The 12,465-nt window shown below is 45.9% G+C and overlaps 1 protein-coding gene across 1 annotated transcript; it reads left to right on the top strand.

Annotated features, from left to right (window-relative positions):
• The first annotated feature begins 3,552 nt into the window (after positions 1-3,552).
• On the top strand, positions 3,553-6,992 carry LOC146404052 (uncharacterized). The gene is made up of 3 exons (XM_085020969.1): positions 3,553-3,582; positions 4,010-4,138; positions 6,466-6,992. The coding sequence occupies exons 1-3, from the start codon at positions 3,553-3,555 to the stop codon at positions 6,964-6,966; spliced, it is 660 nt and encodes a 219-aa protein (XP_084877095.1). The 3' UTR covers positions 6,967-6,992.
• The last annotated feature ends 5,473 nt before the right edge of the window (positions 6,993-12,465 follow it).

The raw sequence follows: 12,465 nt of genomic DNA, 5'->3' as shown, positions 1-12,465 counted from the left end.
TAATGATCCGGCTTGTCTCTGTGGCTTTGCTGGTTCAATCCCCAGCCCAGCTCAGCAGATTAAGGATCTAACATTGCCAAAGCTGTGGCATAGGCTGCAGATGAGGCTTAGATTCAATCCCTAGCCCAGGAACTTCCATATGCCTCAGGTGCTGTGCACCTGAAAAAAGGAAGAAAAGAAATGCTGATATTCTCTCTCTCTCTTTTTTTTTTGGGGGGGAGTCTTTTTGCCATTTCTTGGGCCGTTCCCACGGCATATGGAGGTTCCCAGGCTAGGGGTCGAACCGGAGCTGTAGCCGCCAGCCTGTGCCAGAGCCACAGCAAAGTGGGATCTGAGCCTCGCCTGCAACCTACACCACAGCTCACAGCAACGCCGGATCCTTAATCCACTGAGCAAGGCCAAGGTTCGAACCCTCAACCTCATGGTTCCTAGTCGGATTCGTTAACCACTGTGCCACGATGGGAACTCCTGATATTCTCATTTTTAAAAAAATCAAACAGTATTGGAATAGTGGTTACAAATGTTAGGATGCGAACTTATATGTCCAAAAAATGTTGACTTCCTTACTTTTCTACATTCAAACCCAATTTCTGCCTTCAGCACCTTTTCCATTAGGTAGCAAGAACTTAAATCTCTAATGATGCAGGGACACCCCAACCGTTTTCTTCAGAGGTGCTTCTAATTTGCTAGAGGGCTCTCAGACGCATGATGGAGGGGATCAAGGACTTCTGGCTCTTGGTCTCAATACTTTTCCTCTCTGGTGTCCACTCTTGGGCTGAGGTCCCACAGGGCACAGCTGCATCCCCATCAGCCTTATTCAGCCTCTCTGGAACCATAGGGAACTCAGTTGGGCCCTTTAAGGCCCTTCACCTCCGCTTTGCCACTCAGTCATTCCTCAGTTCCACCAACCAGGCGGGGACCTGGGGTGAGCAGAAATCTTGAGGAGTGTCCCAGGCCCCCCACCTTGTTTTTGTCTTTTTTTTTTTTTTCTTTTCTGCTATTTCTTGGGCCGCTCCCATGGCATATGGAGGTTCCCAGGCTAGGGGTCTAATCGGAGCTGTAGCCCCCGGCCTATGCCAGAGCCACAGCAACGCGGGATCTGAGCCACGTCTGCAACCTACACTACAGCTCACGGCAACGCCGGATCGTCAACCCACTGAGCAAGGGCAGGGATCGAACCCGCAACCTCATGGTTCCTAGTCGGATTCGTTAACCACTGCGCCACGATGGGAACTCCTGTCTTTTTTTTTTTTTTTTTTTTTTGTCTTTCTCTCATTTTAGGGCCGTTTCCTGTGGCATATGGAGGTTCTCAGGCTACAAGTCCAATGGGAGCTGTAGACACCAGCCTATGCCGGGGCCACAGCAATGCAGGATCCGAGCCGTGTCTGCTACCTACACCACAGCTCACAGCAACACCAGATCCTTAAGCCACTGAGCGAGGCCAGGGATTGAACCTATGTCCTCATGGATGCCAGTCAGGTTTGTTAACTGCTGATCCACGACAGGAACTCCTCTTTTGTCTTTTTATTTTGTCTTTTTAATGCCACACCCGTGGCTCCCAGGCTAGGGGTCCAATTGGAGCTGAAGCCACCAGCCTATGCCACAGCCACAGCAACTTGGGATCCAAGCCATGTCTGCAACCTGTACCACAGTTCACGGCAACACAGAATCCTTAACCCACTGAGCAAGGCCAGGGATCGAACCTGCGTCCTCATGGATGCTAGTCGAGTTCATTAACTGCTGAGCCATGACGAAACTCCCACAGTGTGCATTCTTTGGGAGCAGGCACAAGACTTCTCTTTACTCTTGGATTCACCAACCCATTTGGGTTTTTTCTATGTCACCCCCTCCAAATCTCAAACTATGTCTGAGCCAGCAGAGCCTCAGAGCTCTTCTGAGGGATTTATCCATGAATAAGATCTCCTTCTCTTCCGTTCTTTCCTCTTTCTGTTATTCCTCCCCCATTTGCACAAAATCTGTCTAAGATCAGTTGGGTGAAGGGATATGATGGAAAACCAGAGTTCCCGTTGTGGTGCAGCAGTAACGAATCTGACTAGTATCCACGAGGATGCATGTTCAATCCCTGCCCTCACACAGTGGGTTAAGGATCCGGAGATGCCATGAGCTGTGGCGTAGGTCCCAGACCCTGCTTGGATCCAGCATTGCTGTGACTGTGGTGTAGGCCGGCAGCTACAGCTCCAAGTCAACCCCTAACCTGGGAACTTCCATATGCCAAGGGTGCGGCCCTAAAAAGCAGGAAAAAAAAAAAAAAAAAAAAAGAAGTATTGGAAAACTGGCTCTAGCTTCTCTAGTGTTCCTCCAACAAAAATTTACTGATTATTCTCCAACGGGCCAGGCACTGTTCTAGGCCCTAAGATAATGACAGTGGACAAAAAAGACCAAACTGTCTGTTGCACGAAATAGACAGAACACCATGCCTTTCTTTCTGTTGTTTTTTTAAGTTGTTTTTGTATTAAGTGCAGTTAATTTACAATGTTGTGTTAGTTTTGGTGTATACAACAAAATGATTCAGTTATGTAAATTTATATTCTTTTTCATTATGGTTTATTACAGAATATTGAATATAGTTGCCTGTGTTATACAGTAGGACCTTATTGTTTATCCATTCTATGTATAATGGATTGCATTATCTTTTTTTTTCTTTTTAGGGCCCCACCCGAGGCATATGGAAGTTCCTAGGCTAGGGATCGGATCAGAGCTACAGCTGCCGGCCTACACCACAGCCACAGCAACGCGGGATCTGAGCCATGTCTGCGACCTACACCACAGCTTATGGTAACACCGGATCCTTAACCCACTGAGTAAGGCCAGGGATTGAACCTGCATCCTCATGGACACTAGTTGGATTTGTTTCCATTGTGCCACAGCAGGAACTCCTGCATTATCTATATATGTTTGCTTCTACTAATCCCAAATTCCCAATCCATTCACCTAAAGAACAGGGGTACACTTTGAGTTTATTGAGTGGCTACCCAAAGATGCATGGAGCCTTGGTTACTACCTCTCCAGACTGAAAGGGTGGAAAGGGGAGAGAAGGCTATGACAGAGCTCAGGCTCTTAAAACAGACACTGAAGAGTCCCTTTTAAGTCCTCGAATCCCTTGGAGATGTCAGACAGATCTGGCCACCCAGAGTTCGTGGGGGACTATTGTCTGCTTCATGTCAAATTTTTCTCCAGCACATGTGGATTCCAAGGTGGACTCTGGAATCTATACCTGACATGTCTTGATGCCCTATGGGGTTTTGTCCCATTTTCAGAATTTGATTACCCATTTTTTGTTTTTTGGTTTTTTTTTTAGGGCCACACCCACAGCATATGGAAGTTCCTAGGCTAGGGGTCCAATCGGAGCTACAGCTGCTGGCCTACACCATAGCCACAGCAATGCCAGATTCAAGCCACTTCTGCGACCCATACCACAGCTCTCAGCAATGCCAGATCCCCAACCCAACGAGGGAGGCCAGGGGTTGAACCCGCATCCTCATGAATACTAGTCTGATTCGTTTCCATTCTGCCACAGTGGGAACTCCCACCATGTCTCTTCTTAAGCCCAGTCTTCTCTCTGTGAGACTGCTCGGGATTAGGGGGAGGGAGATGAGCAGAGCCAGCCTCCTCTTTCTGAAAGTGGAGGAGGCGTACATGTGTGTGCACACACACATGTGCCCTCTCACATCCCTCAGCGGAGCCCTCCCTGAACCCATGGGCTGAGACCCCACCCTGCCATTGCTATGACAACCACTTCTGTGAGGACATGGGCACTAAAGAATTGTGAGGGTGGGGTTAGGGAGAGAGGGGACACACCAGAGTCTCGTTATAGTAGTGATCACAGAACTTGATAATGAAAAAGAGGGATGATGTGTCTTCATCTTCAAATCTCAAAGTAGGAGAGCAGGATGGGTCACAGGCGAAGCAAGGGCAGGGTGACTCTGGAAGTTCTGCCTGATGTGAGCTGCCCTGCTTCTAACTAACCTCTGCTTCTTCTCCCCCTTAGGAGCACAAAGAAGCTTGGGCATCCTCAGGGGCAGAAAAACCCTCCTTTAACAGCGTTGATGTGTCCTTGACGTCCATCTACAGCTTCACTGATGACCTGGGCTATCAAGGGAGCCAGGACCTGACCAGTGTGGGTACCCCACTTTGAAAGTCCTCCCTCCTTTGGGATCTCCCACCCCTTACTCTCCCACCATATGGGCATTTTAGCTCACTGACCTCCTCTAAGATGTCCTGTAATACGGCAGGCTTCCCTATCTTCTCTCCATCCTTTCAGTTCACATCTTTACTGACGATGGCTCAAATTTACTCCTTCCAGAGAAAAATACCAATAGTAATAGTCTCAGAGCTTACATTTATTGAGTACTTACCGCATGCCACTTTTTAAGAATTTATATCTCGGAGTTTCTCTCGAGGCTCCATGGTTAATGAGCCCAACTAGCATCCATGAGGATGCAGGCTCGATCCCTGCCCTCATTCGGTGCTCGGTGGGTTTTAAGGATCCAGCATTGCTGTGAGCTGTGGTGTAGGTCACAGACGCGGCTCGGATCCCAAGTTGCCGTGGCTGTGGCCAGCAGCTACAGCTCCAATTTGACCCCTAGCCTGGGAACTTCCATATGCTGCAGGTGTGGTCCTAAAAAAGACCAAAAAAAAAAAAAATTGTATTTCAAAAAAAGAATGTATAACCTCATTTAAACCTCATAAGAGCCTTGTGTGATCAATACTACTATTATCCCCATTTTTCTTTTTTTTTCTTTTTTTGTCTTTGCCACAGCTCACGGCACCCACTGAGCGAGGCCAGGGATCAAACCCCCTACCTCATGGTTCCTAGTCAGATATGTTTCCGCTGCGCCACGACGGTAACTCCCCCATTTTTCAAATGAAAAAACAGTCACAGGCAAGTTAACTCTCCCAAGATCACATAGGTAGGAAGCAGAAATATTAAGAGTTTGAGCTCAGTGTGTCTGACTCAATATTTCATACACAGAACTGCCTGCCAGCTAATTACCCCATTTTTATGAGTCCTCTATGATGTCCTTTCAACATTTATATGCTATTAAACACACTTGATATGTGAACTTATTTGCTTGTTTACTTGGTGGAGGGCTTAAATGCTAGCTGTGTTTTGTCATTGAGCTGTAACTGACACACAATAAACTATACATATTTAAAGTGTACAGTGGAGTTCCTGTCGTGGCTCAGTGGAAACAAATCTGACTAGCATCCATGAGGACGCAGGTTCAGTCCCTGGCCTCGCTCAGTGGGTTAAGGATCCGCTGTTTCAGTGAGTTGTGGTGTAGGTTGAATTGTGGCTCAGATCTTGCTTTGCTGTGGGTGTGGTGTAGGCCAGCAGCTACAGCTCCGATTCAGTCCCTAGCCTGGGAACCTCCATATGCCTCTTGTGCAGCCCTAAAAAAAAAAAAAGTGGGAGTTCCCGTCATGGAGCAGTGGTTAACGAATCCGACTAGGAACCATGAGGTTGCGGGTTCGATCCCTGCCCTTGCTCAGTGGGTTAACAATCCGGCGTTGCCGTGAGCTGTGGTGTAGGTTGCAGACGCGGCTCGGATCCCGCGTTGCTGTGGCTCTGGCGTAGGCCGGTGGCTACAGCTCCGATTCAACTCCTAGCCTGGGAACCTCCATATGCCGCGGGAGTGGCCCAAAGAAATAGCAAAAAGACAAAAAAAAAAAAAAAGAAGAAGAAAAAAGTGTACAATTTGATGTTTTGACATATGTATATACTTGTGAAACCATCCCCACAATCAAGATACTAAACATACCCATCACTCCCAAAAACAAACAAGCAGGATTTCTAGAACAGATAAATTAGAAGGATATTATCTGACTTCTAAAAGAAGTCTTGGAGTTCCCGTCTTGGTGCATTGGAAATGAATCCGACTAGGAGCCGTGAGCTTTTGGGTTCAATCCCTGGCTTCGCTCAGTGGGTTAAGGATCCGTGAACTGTGGTGTAAGTCACAGAGGTGGCTTGGATCCTGCGTGGCTGTGGCTGTGGCGTAGGCTGGCAGCTGTAGCTCCGATTAGACCCCTAGCCTGGGAACCTCCACGTGCCACACGCGGCTCTAAAGAGCAAAAATAAAATGAAATAAAATGTAAAATAAAATAGAGTCTTTATTTAACCAAAGTATTTGCATTAAGATTCTCTCAAAATAACAAGCTCTCTTCTAATGCATTCAGAATATGCCTGCGTTTCTTCTGTTGACGCTGCTTTGTAATTTCTCTTTGGTAGTTTTAAGTGTATGTCTCCTCTGGGTAGGGCAGTCTTTTGTTATCTGTGCTGCCCACTCTGTACCCACACTCAGGTGGGTGCTTAGCTTAATTAAGCTTTCCCTCTGATCTCAGTCCTCCTCTGCCTCACTTCCCCGCCTCTGACGTGAAATCGCTTATGTAATGGGATGGGTCAGTATAGAGCGTGCTTCATTCCTTGCTCTCGGATTCCCCAAGGAAGAAGATCTCAGCCCTGTTCGAGCCAAGAATCAGAAGCTGAATAAGGTTTCCGTTTTCCGAATGAGGCGAAATAGGATGAGGGGGCAAGACGAGGAAGACGAGGATGAGGAGGACGAGGTAGAGTGCTTTCCTACTTCTTTGGGATCCCCTAGGGTGAGACAGAAGCAACACTTATACTCAAAGACCGGCCAACTGAGGCAGAAGGAGCCCTTGAGCATCTTGGAAAATAGCCTGAGCACCCCCACCTCCAAGACCAAATCGTCCCGCTGGAGTCTGACCGGGTTCCATCAATACTTGTGTAGCTGCTGCCACAAGAATCCGAAGTCAGTGGAGGAAAACAAGGCATTGGATTCCAAAGAAAGGAGAGACCCAAGTGAAAACAGAGTCATGGTTTCCATTAATGAGCAAGGGAGGCAAGAGGCTCTTGGGAGATCTCCAAGGGAAGGTCTGGGTAGAAGCAAGAAAAGTAGAGAGAGTAGTCCTTCTGCTTGTAAATAAAGCAAATTTTATTTTTGTCGGTGGCATGTATGAGCCTGATTGATGACTCTAGGGGTTTTTGTTTGTTTAATTTTTTTTTTTTAAAGAACTAGAATGGTTCTTTCTTTCTTTCTCCCTTTCTTTTTTTGATTTTTAGAGCCGCACACGAGGCATAATTGGAGCAACAGCCATCGGCCTATGCCACAGCCACAGCCTCAGCAATGCTAGATCTGAGCCACGTCTGCAACCTACACCACAGTTCATGGCACCACCGGATCCTTAACTCACTAAGCAAAGCCAGGAATTGAACCTGCAACCTCATGGTTCCTAGTCAGATTCATTTCCACTGCACCACTACGGGAACGCCTTGTTTGTTTAATTTTTAATTGTTTTTGTTTTTTGCTTTTTAGGGCCTTGCCTGAAGCATGTGGAAGTTCCTAGGCTAGGGGTCGAATTAGAGCTGCAGCTGCCAACCTATGCCACAGCCACAGCAACTCAGGATCCAAGCCACTTCTGCGACTTACATCACAGCTCGCAGCAACACTGGATCCTTAACCCACTGAGCGAGCCAGAGATCAAACCTGAGTCCTTATGGATACTGGATACTAATGGGATTTGTTACCTCTGAGCCACAACGGGAGCTCTGATGACTCTAGGTTTTTGTTTTTATTTTCTTTTTGCCTTTTCTAGGGCCGCTTCTGTGGCATGTGGAGATTCCCAGGTCTAATCAGAGCCATAGCCACCAGCCTGCACCAGAGCCACAACAACTTGGGATCTGAGCCGCGTCTGCAACCTACACCACAGCTCACGGCAACGCCAGCTCCTCGACCCACTAAGCAAGGCCAGGGATCAAACCCGCAACCTCGTGGTTTCTAGTCGGATTCATTAGCCGCTGTGCCACAACGGGAACTCCCGACTCTAGGTTTTTATCCTCTTTTCTTTCCTTTTTGTTTTTGTGGATGTATCTCTTTCCTCCTCCCCCTTTTATCTCTCCAAACGCCTTCTCCGACTTTCCAATTCTGTATGACTTTCTGTCTCTAAGATACCGGGCTAATGTGTCGAAGAGTGAGACCCTGAGAGGTGTGAGAAGTCTTTTGAAACCTTTGAAGCCTGGAACTCCAAGGTGAAAAACAACCTGAAGAGAGTCTTGAGGTAACTAATGAGGGAGGCTTCAAAGCCAAATTTTTTAGGTTTCAATGCCAGCGTTGTTTCATTTTCTTTCTAGTAACTCTCAGTTCTATACAGCAAAGCTTTTGAGCTTCTAATTGTAGCTAACAATTAGGCGGGAATAAAAACCGCCCAGAGGGAAATTAGAAGCCATTTTTAAGATTGTGGGAGTTCCCGCTGTGGCTCAGCAGTTAATGAACCCAACTAGTATCTATAAGGACAAGGGTTCAATCCCTAGCCTCACTTAGTAGGTTAAGGATCCAGTGCTGCTGTGAGTTGTGGTGTAGGTTGCAGATGCAGCTCAGATCCTGAGTTGCTGTGGCTATGGTGTAGGCCAGTGGTTACAGCTCTGACTGGACCCCTAGCCTGGGAACCTCCATATGCTGTGAGTACAGCCCTTAAAAAAGACACACACAAAGGTTGTGATTGTTCCTGGCAACAAAGTTTAAGGCTAGAGTAAGAAGAGGAGAAAAGGGATCCTTACTCTCCGGGGCCTTCCCACCCCTCCCCCCTTCCGCATCTTCCCTCTGTGATTTGGAATGAATCTTAGAGATCAGGAAACCTGTCTTAGGTCAGGTGTCCTAGAAGCTAAGCCTGAGATGGAGGTTTCCTGTTCAAGTATTTTACTGAGAGAATGCTCTCAGGAGGAGAAGGAAGGGGAACGAGGGAAGTCAGATAGGACCGGGGAAGAAAGCTGAGCAAGATTGTGGTCACAGCTAAGTCTGTTTCCTCCTGATTTCGAGGAGCTCTGAAGCATGACTTATACCACAAAATTGGTTGCACTTTTGAGGCAAGGGGTTGGCTTTTTGTAAGCTCTTATCAATCACTGCCAGCTGCTCAAGGTTCTCCCATTGACTGAGGGCAACTCTTCAGTTGAAGGGGCTGTGAGCTGTTAGCCATCAACACTGCAGCAACTAGGATGGGTGTATGGGTAGTAAAGGGAATTTGGGCAGGGCACCATGATAGCACCTACCATCATTTATTGAGATAATGTGCATTTCCCAGTACATATTTAATTTTTTTTTGTCTTTTTTGCCATTTATTGGGCCGCTCCTGCGGCATATGGAGTTCCCAGGCTAGGGGGCTAATCGGAGCTGCAGCTGTTGGCCTATGCCAGAGCCACAGCAACGCGGGATCCGAGCCGTGACTGCAACCTACACCATAGCTCACGGAACGCCAGATCTTTAACCCACTGAGCAAGGCCAGGGATCGAACCCGCAACCTCATGGTTCCTAGTTGGATTCGTTAACCACTGTGCCACGACGGGAACGCCTACATATTTAATTTTTGCAAATGTCCCAAGTGTGCTTAAAAAGTAAATGAGGAGTTCACATCGTGGTACAGCGGAAACAAATCTGACTAGGAACCATGAGGTTGCGGGTTCGATCCCTGGCCTTGGCTCAGTGGGTTAAGGATCTGGTGTTACTGTGAACTGTGGTGTAGGTCACAGACGCAGCTCAGATCTGGCGTTGCTGTGGCTGTGGCATAGGTCGGCAGCAACAGCTCCGATTAGACCCTTAGCCTGCGAACTTGCATATGCCTCGGGTGCGGCCCTAGAAAAGACCAAAAAAAAAAAAAAAAAGTAAATAATAGTAAAGTGCATAAAAGTTAACATAAAAAAATGGGGGAGAGGAATTCCTGTCGTGGCTCAGTGGTTAACCCCCAAACTCTCTCTTCCAGAGACCATAAGTTTTTCAATGTCTGTGAGTCAGCATCTGTTCTGCAGAGAAGTTCAGTCTGTCCTTTTTTCAGATTCCACATGTCAGTGAAAGCATTCGATGTTGGTGTCTCATTGTATGGCTGACTTCACTTAGCATGATCATTTCTAGGTCCATCCATGTTGCTAAAAATGCTGGTATTTCGTTCCTTTTAATGGCTGAGTAATATTCCATTGTGTATATGTACCACATCTTCTGGATTTACTCCTCTGTCGATGGACATTTAGGTTGTTGCCATGTCTTGGCTATTGCAAATAGTGCTGCAATGAACATCGCAGTTCACGTGTCTTTTCGAGTCATGGTTTTCTCTGGATAGATGCCCAGGAGTGGCATTGCTGGATCAAATGGTAGTTCTATTTTTAGTTTTCTGAGGAATCTCCATACTGTTTTCCACAGTGGTTGCACCAATTTACAATCCCACCAACAGTGTACTAGGGTTCCTTTTTCTCCACCCCCTCTCCAGCACTTATTGTTTGTAGACTTTTGGATGATGGCCATTCTGGCTGGTGTAAGGTGGTACCTCAGAGTGGTTTTGATTTGCATTTCTGTAATGATGAGTGATGTTGAACATCTTTTCATGTGTTTTTTGGCCATCTGTATGTCTTCTTTGGAGAATTGTCTGTTTAGATCTTCTGCCCATTTTTGGATGGGTTGTTTGTTTTTTTGGTTTGGAGCTGCAGAAGGTGTTTATAAATTTTGGAGATTAATCCCTTGTCAGTGGATTCACTTGCAAAGATTGTCTCCCATTCTGTGGGTTGTCTTTTTGTGTTATTTAGGGTTTCCTTTGCTGTGCAGAAACTTTTAAGTTTGATTAGGTCCCATTTGTTTATTTTTATTTTTATTGTCAATACTCAGAGGTGGATCTGAGAAGATGTTGCTGTCGCTTATGTCAGAGAGTGTTTGGCCTCTGTTTTTCTCTAAGAGTTTATAGTGTCTGGTCTTATATCTAAGTCTTTAATCCATTCTGAGTTTATTCTTGTGTATGGTGTTAGGGAGTGTTCTAATTTCATTCTTTTGCATGTGGCTGTCCAGTTTTCCCAGCACCACTTATTGAACAAGCAAGGACAGCTCTTTCTTACAGAAGAACTGAAATTAACAAATACAGAAGAAATGCAAGAGATAGAAAATCACTATTAATGAGTTCCTGTTGTGGTACAGCGGAAACGAATCCCACTAGCATCCACGAGGATGAAGGTTTGATCCCCAGCCTCATTCAGTGGGTTAAGGATTTGGTGTTGCCTCAAGCTTCCGGGTAGGTTGCAGATGTGGCTCAGATCTGATGCTGCTGTGGCTGTAGTGTAGGCTGGCAGCTGCAGCTCTGATTCAACCCCTAGCCTGGGAACTTCCACATGCTGCAGGTGCAGCCCTAAAAAAAAAAAAAAAAAAAAAAAAAAAGGATCTGGCATTGTGACTGCTGTGGTGTGGGTAGGATCCCTGGCCAGGGAATTTCCATATGCCACAGGTGCAGCCAAAAAAAAAAAACAAAAAACAAAAAATGACAAAAAACAAGCATGCGGAAGACGGCATGCCACTGTTCTGGCTTCATTTTGCTGTTGAAATAGTAGCCTTTTGCTCCTTTGAGGATAAACTGTCTTTATTCCCTAGTTGCTTTAAAATCTTCTTTTTGCTTTTGCCTCTTTGCAGAAGGCAAGTGTAACTCACTGAGCTTCTTGAATCTGTGAATTGATGGTTTTCATCAATTGCAGATAATTCTGACATTATTTCTTCAGATTGCATTTCCTCCTCTGCTTTCTTTCCTCTCCTAGGACTCCAATTAAACATAATTCAACTCAGCTTACTATCTCTCCTGTATTTCCCATCCTCTTATCTTTCCAAGTTTCATTTTATTTCTATAATCTACCAATTCTCTTCTTAGCTATGTCTAATATGTTATTAAACCCATCTATTGAGACTTTAGTTTCATGTATTGTGTTTTTCTAGCTAAAATTTCTATTTGCTTTTTTTTTTTTTTCTTTCCCAACTGTGCTATGTCTGGGTAGTTTCAGGTCTCTGCTGAAATTTCTGAACTTTGCTTATTCTTCTTGAACTATTAAGCAGTTGTTTTTCTTTTTTCTTTTTTGTCTTTTTAGTGCCACACCCTCTGGATATGGAGGTTCCCAAGCTAGGGGTCTAATTGAAGCTGTAGTCGATGCCCTAGGCACAGCCACAGCCACACCCGAACCGAACGGCATCGGTGTCCTACGCCATAGCTCACAGCAACGCCAGATCTTTAACCCACTGAGCAAGGCCAGGGATCGAACCTGCATCCTTGTCAATCCTAGTCAGATTCATTTCCGCTGAGCCATGTCGGGAACTCCTGTTTTCATTTCTGTGTAATTCCAATATGTGGTAATTGTCTGTTGTCTGTTATTTCTATTTGCTTTCACTTTCATTGCCTGATTTCTTTAAGTGCTTGATTCTTAACATGGTTGATGTTTTATCTGAAAAATTAATAATCACAATACTTTTGAGGTCTAAGTCAGTGTTAAGTTCCTTGAGATTTCTGCTTGCTTCTACCCAGCATCTGGAGACACTAGCAATCTGGGACTAAGTTTGAGACTTGAGAATTTCTGGACTACTGAGGACGGTGGGACACTAGGCTGCAGTATGAGAGACTGGTTGACTCCTGATTCAT

This window comes from Sus scrofa, chromosome 4, assembly GCF_054392235.1.
Source record: "Sus scrofa isolate SSC_HxYL_T2T_F1_AM1 chromosome 4, Sscrofa_HxYL_maternal_Yorkshire_Landrace_v2.0, whole genome shotgun sequence".
Lineage (NCBI taxonomy): Eukaryota > Metazoa > Chordata > Mammalia > Artiodactyla > Suidae > Sus > Sus scrofa.
This window is presented reverse-complemented; position numbering and strand designations above follow the sequence as displayed.

Coding starts and splice junctions, on each gene's coding strand:
- LOC146404052 (XM_085020969.1), top strand. CDS start 3,553: ATGTCTCTTCTTAAGCCCAGTCTTCTCTCT. Junction 3,583..4,009: donor TTAAGCCCAGTCTTCTCTCT/GTGAGACTGCTC, acceptor TCTCCCCCTTAG/GAGCACAAAGAAGCTTGGGC. Junction 4,139..6,465: donor GGAGCCAGGACCTGACCAGT/GTGGGTACCCCA, acceptor GGATTCCCCAAG/GAAGAAGATCTCAGCCCTGT.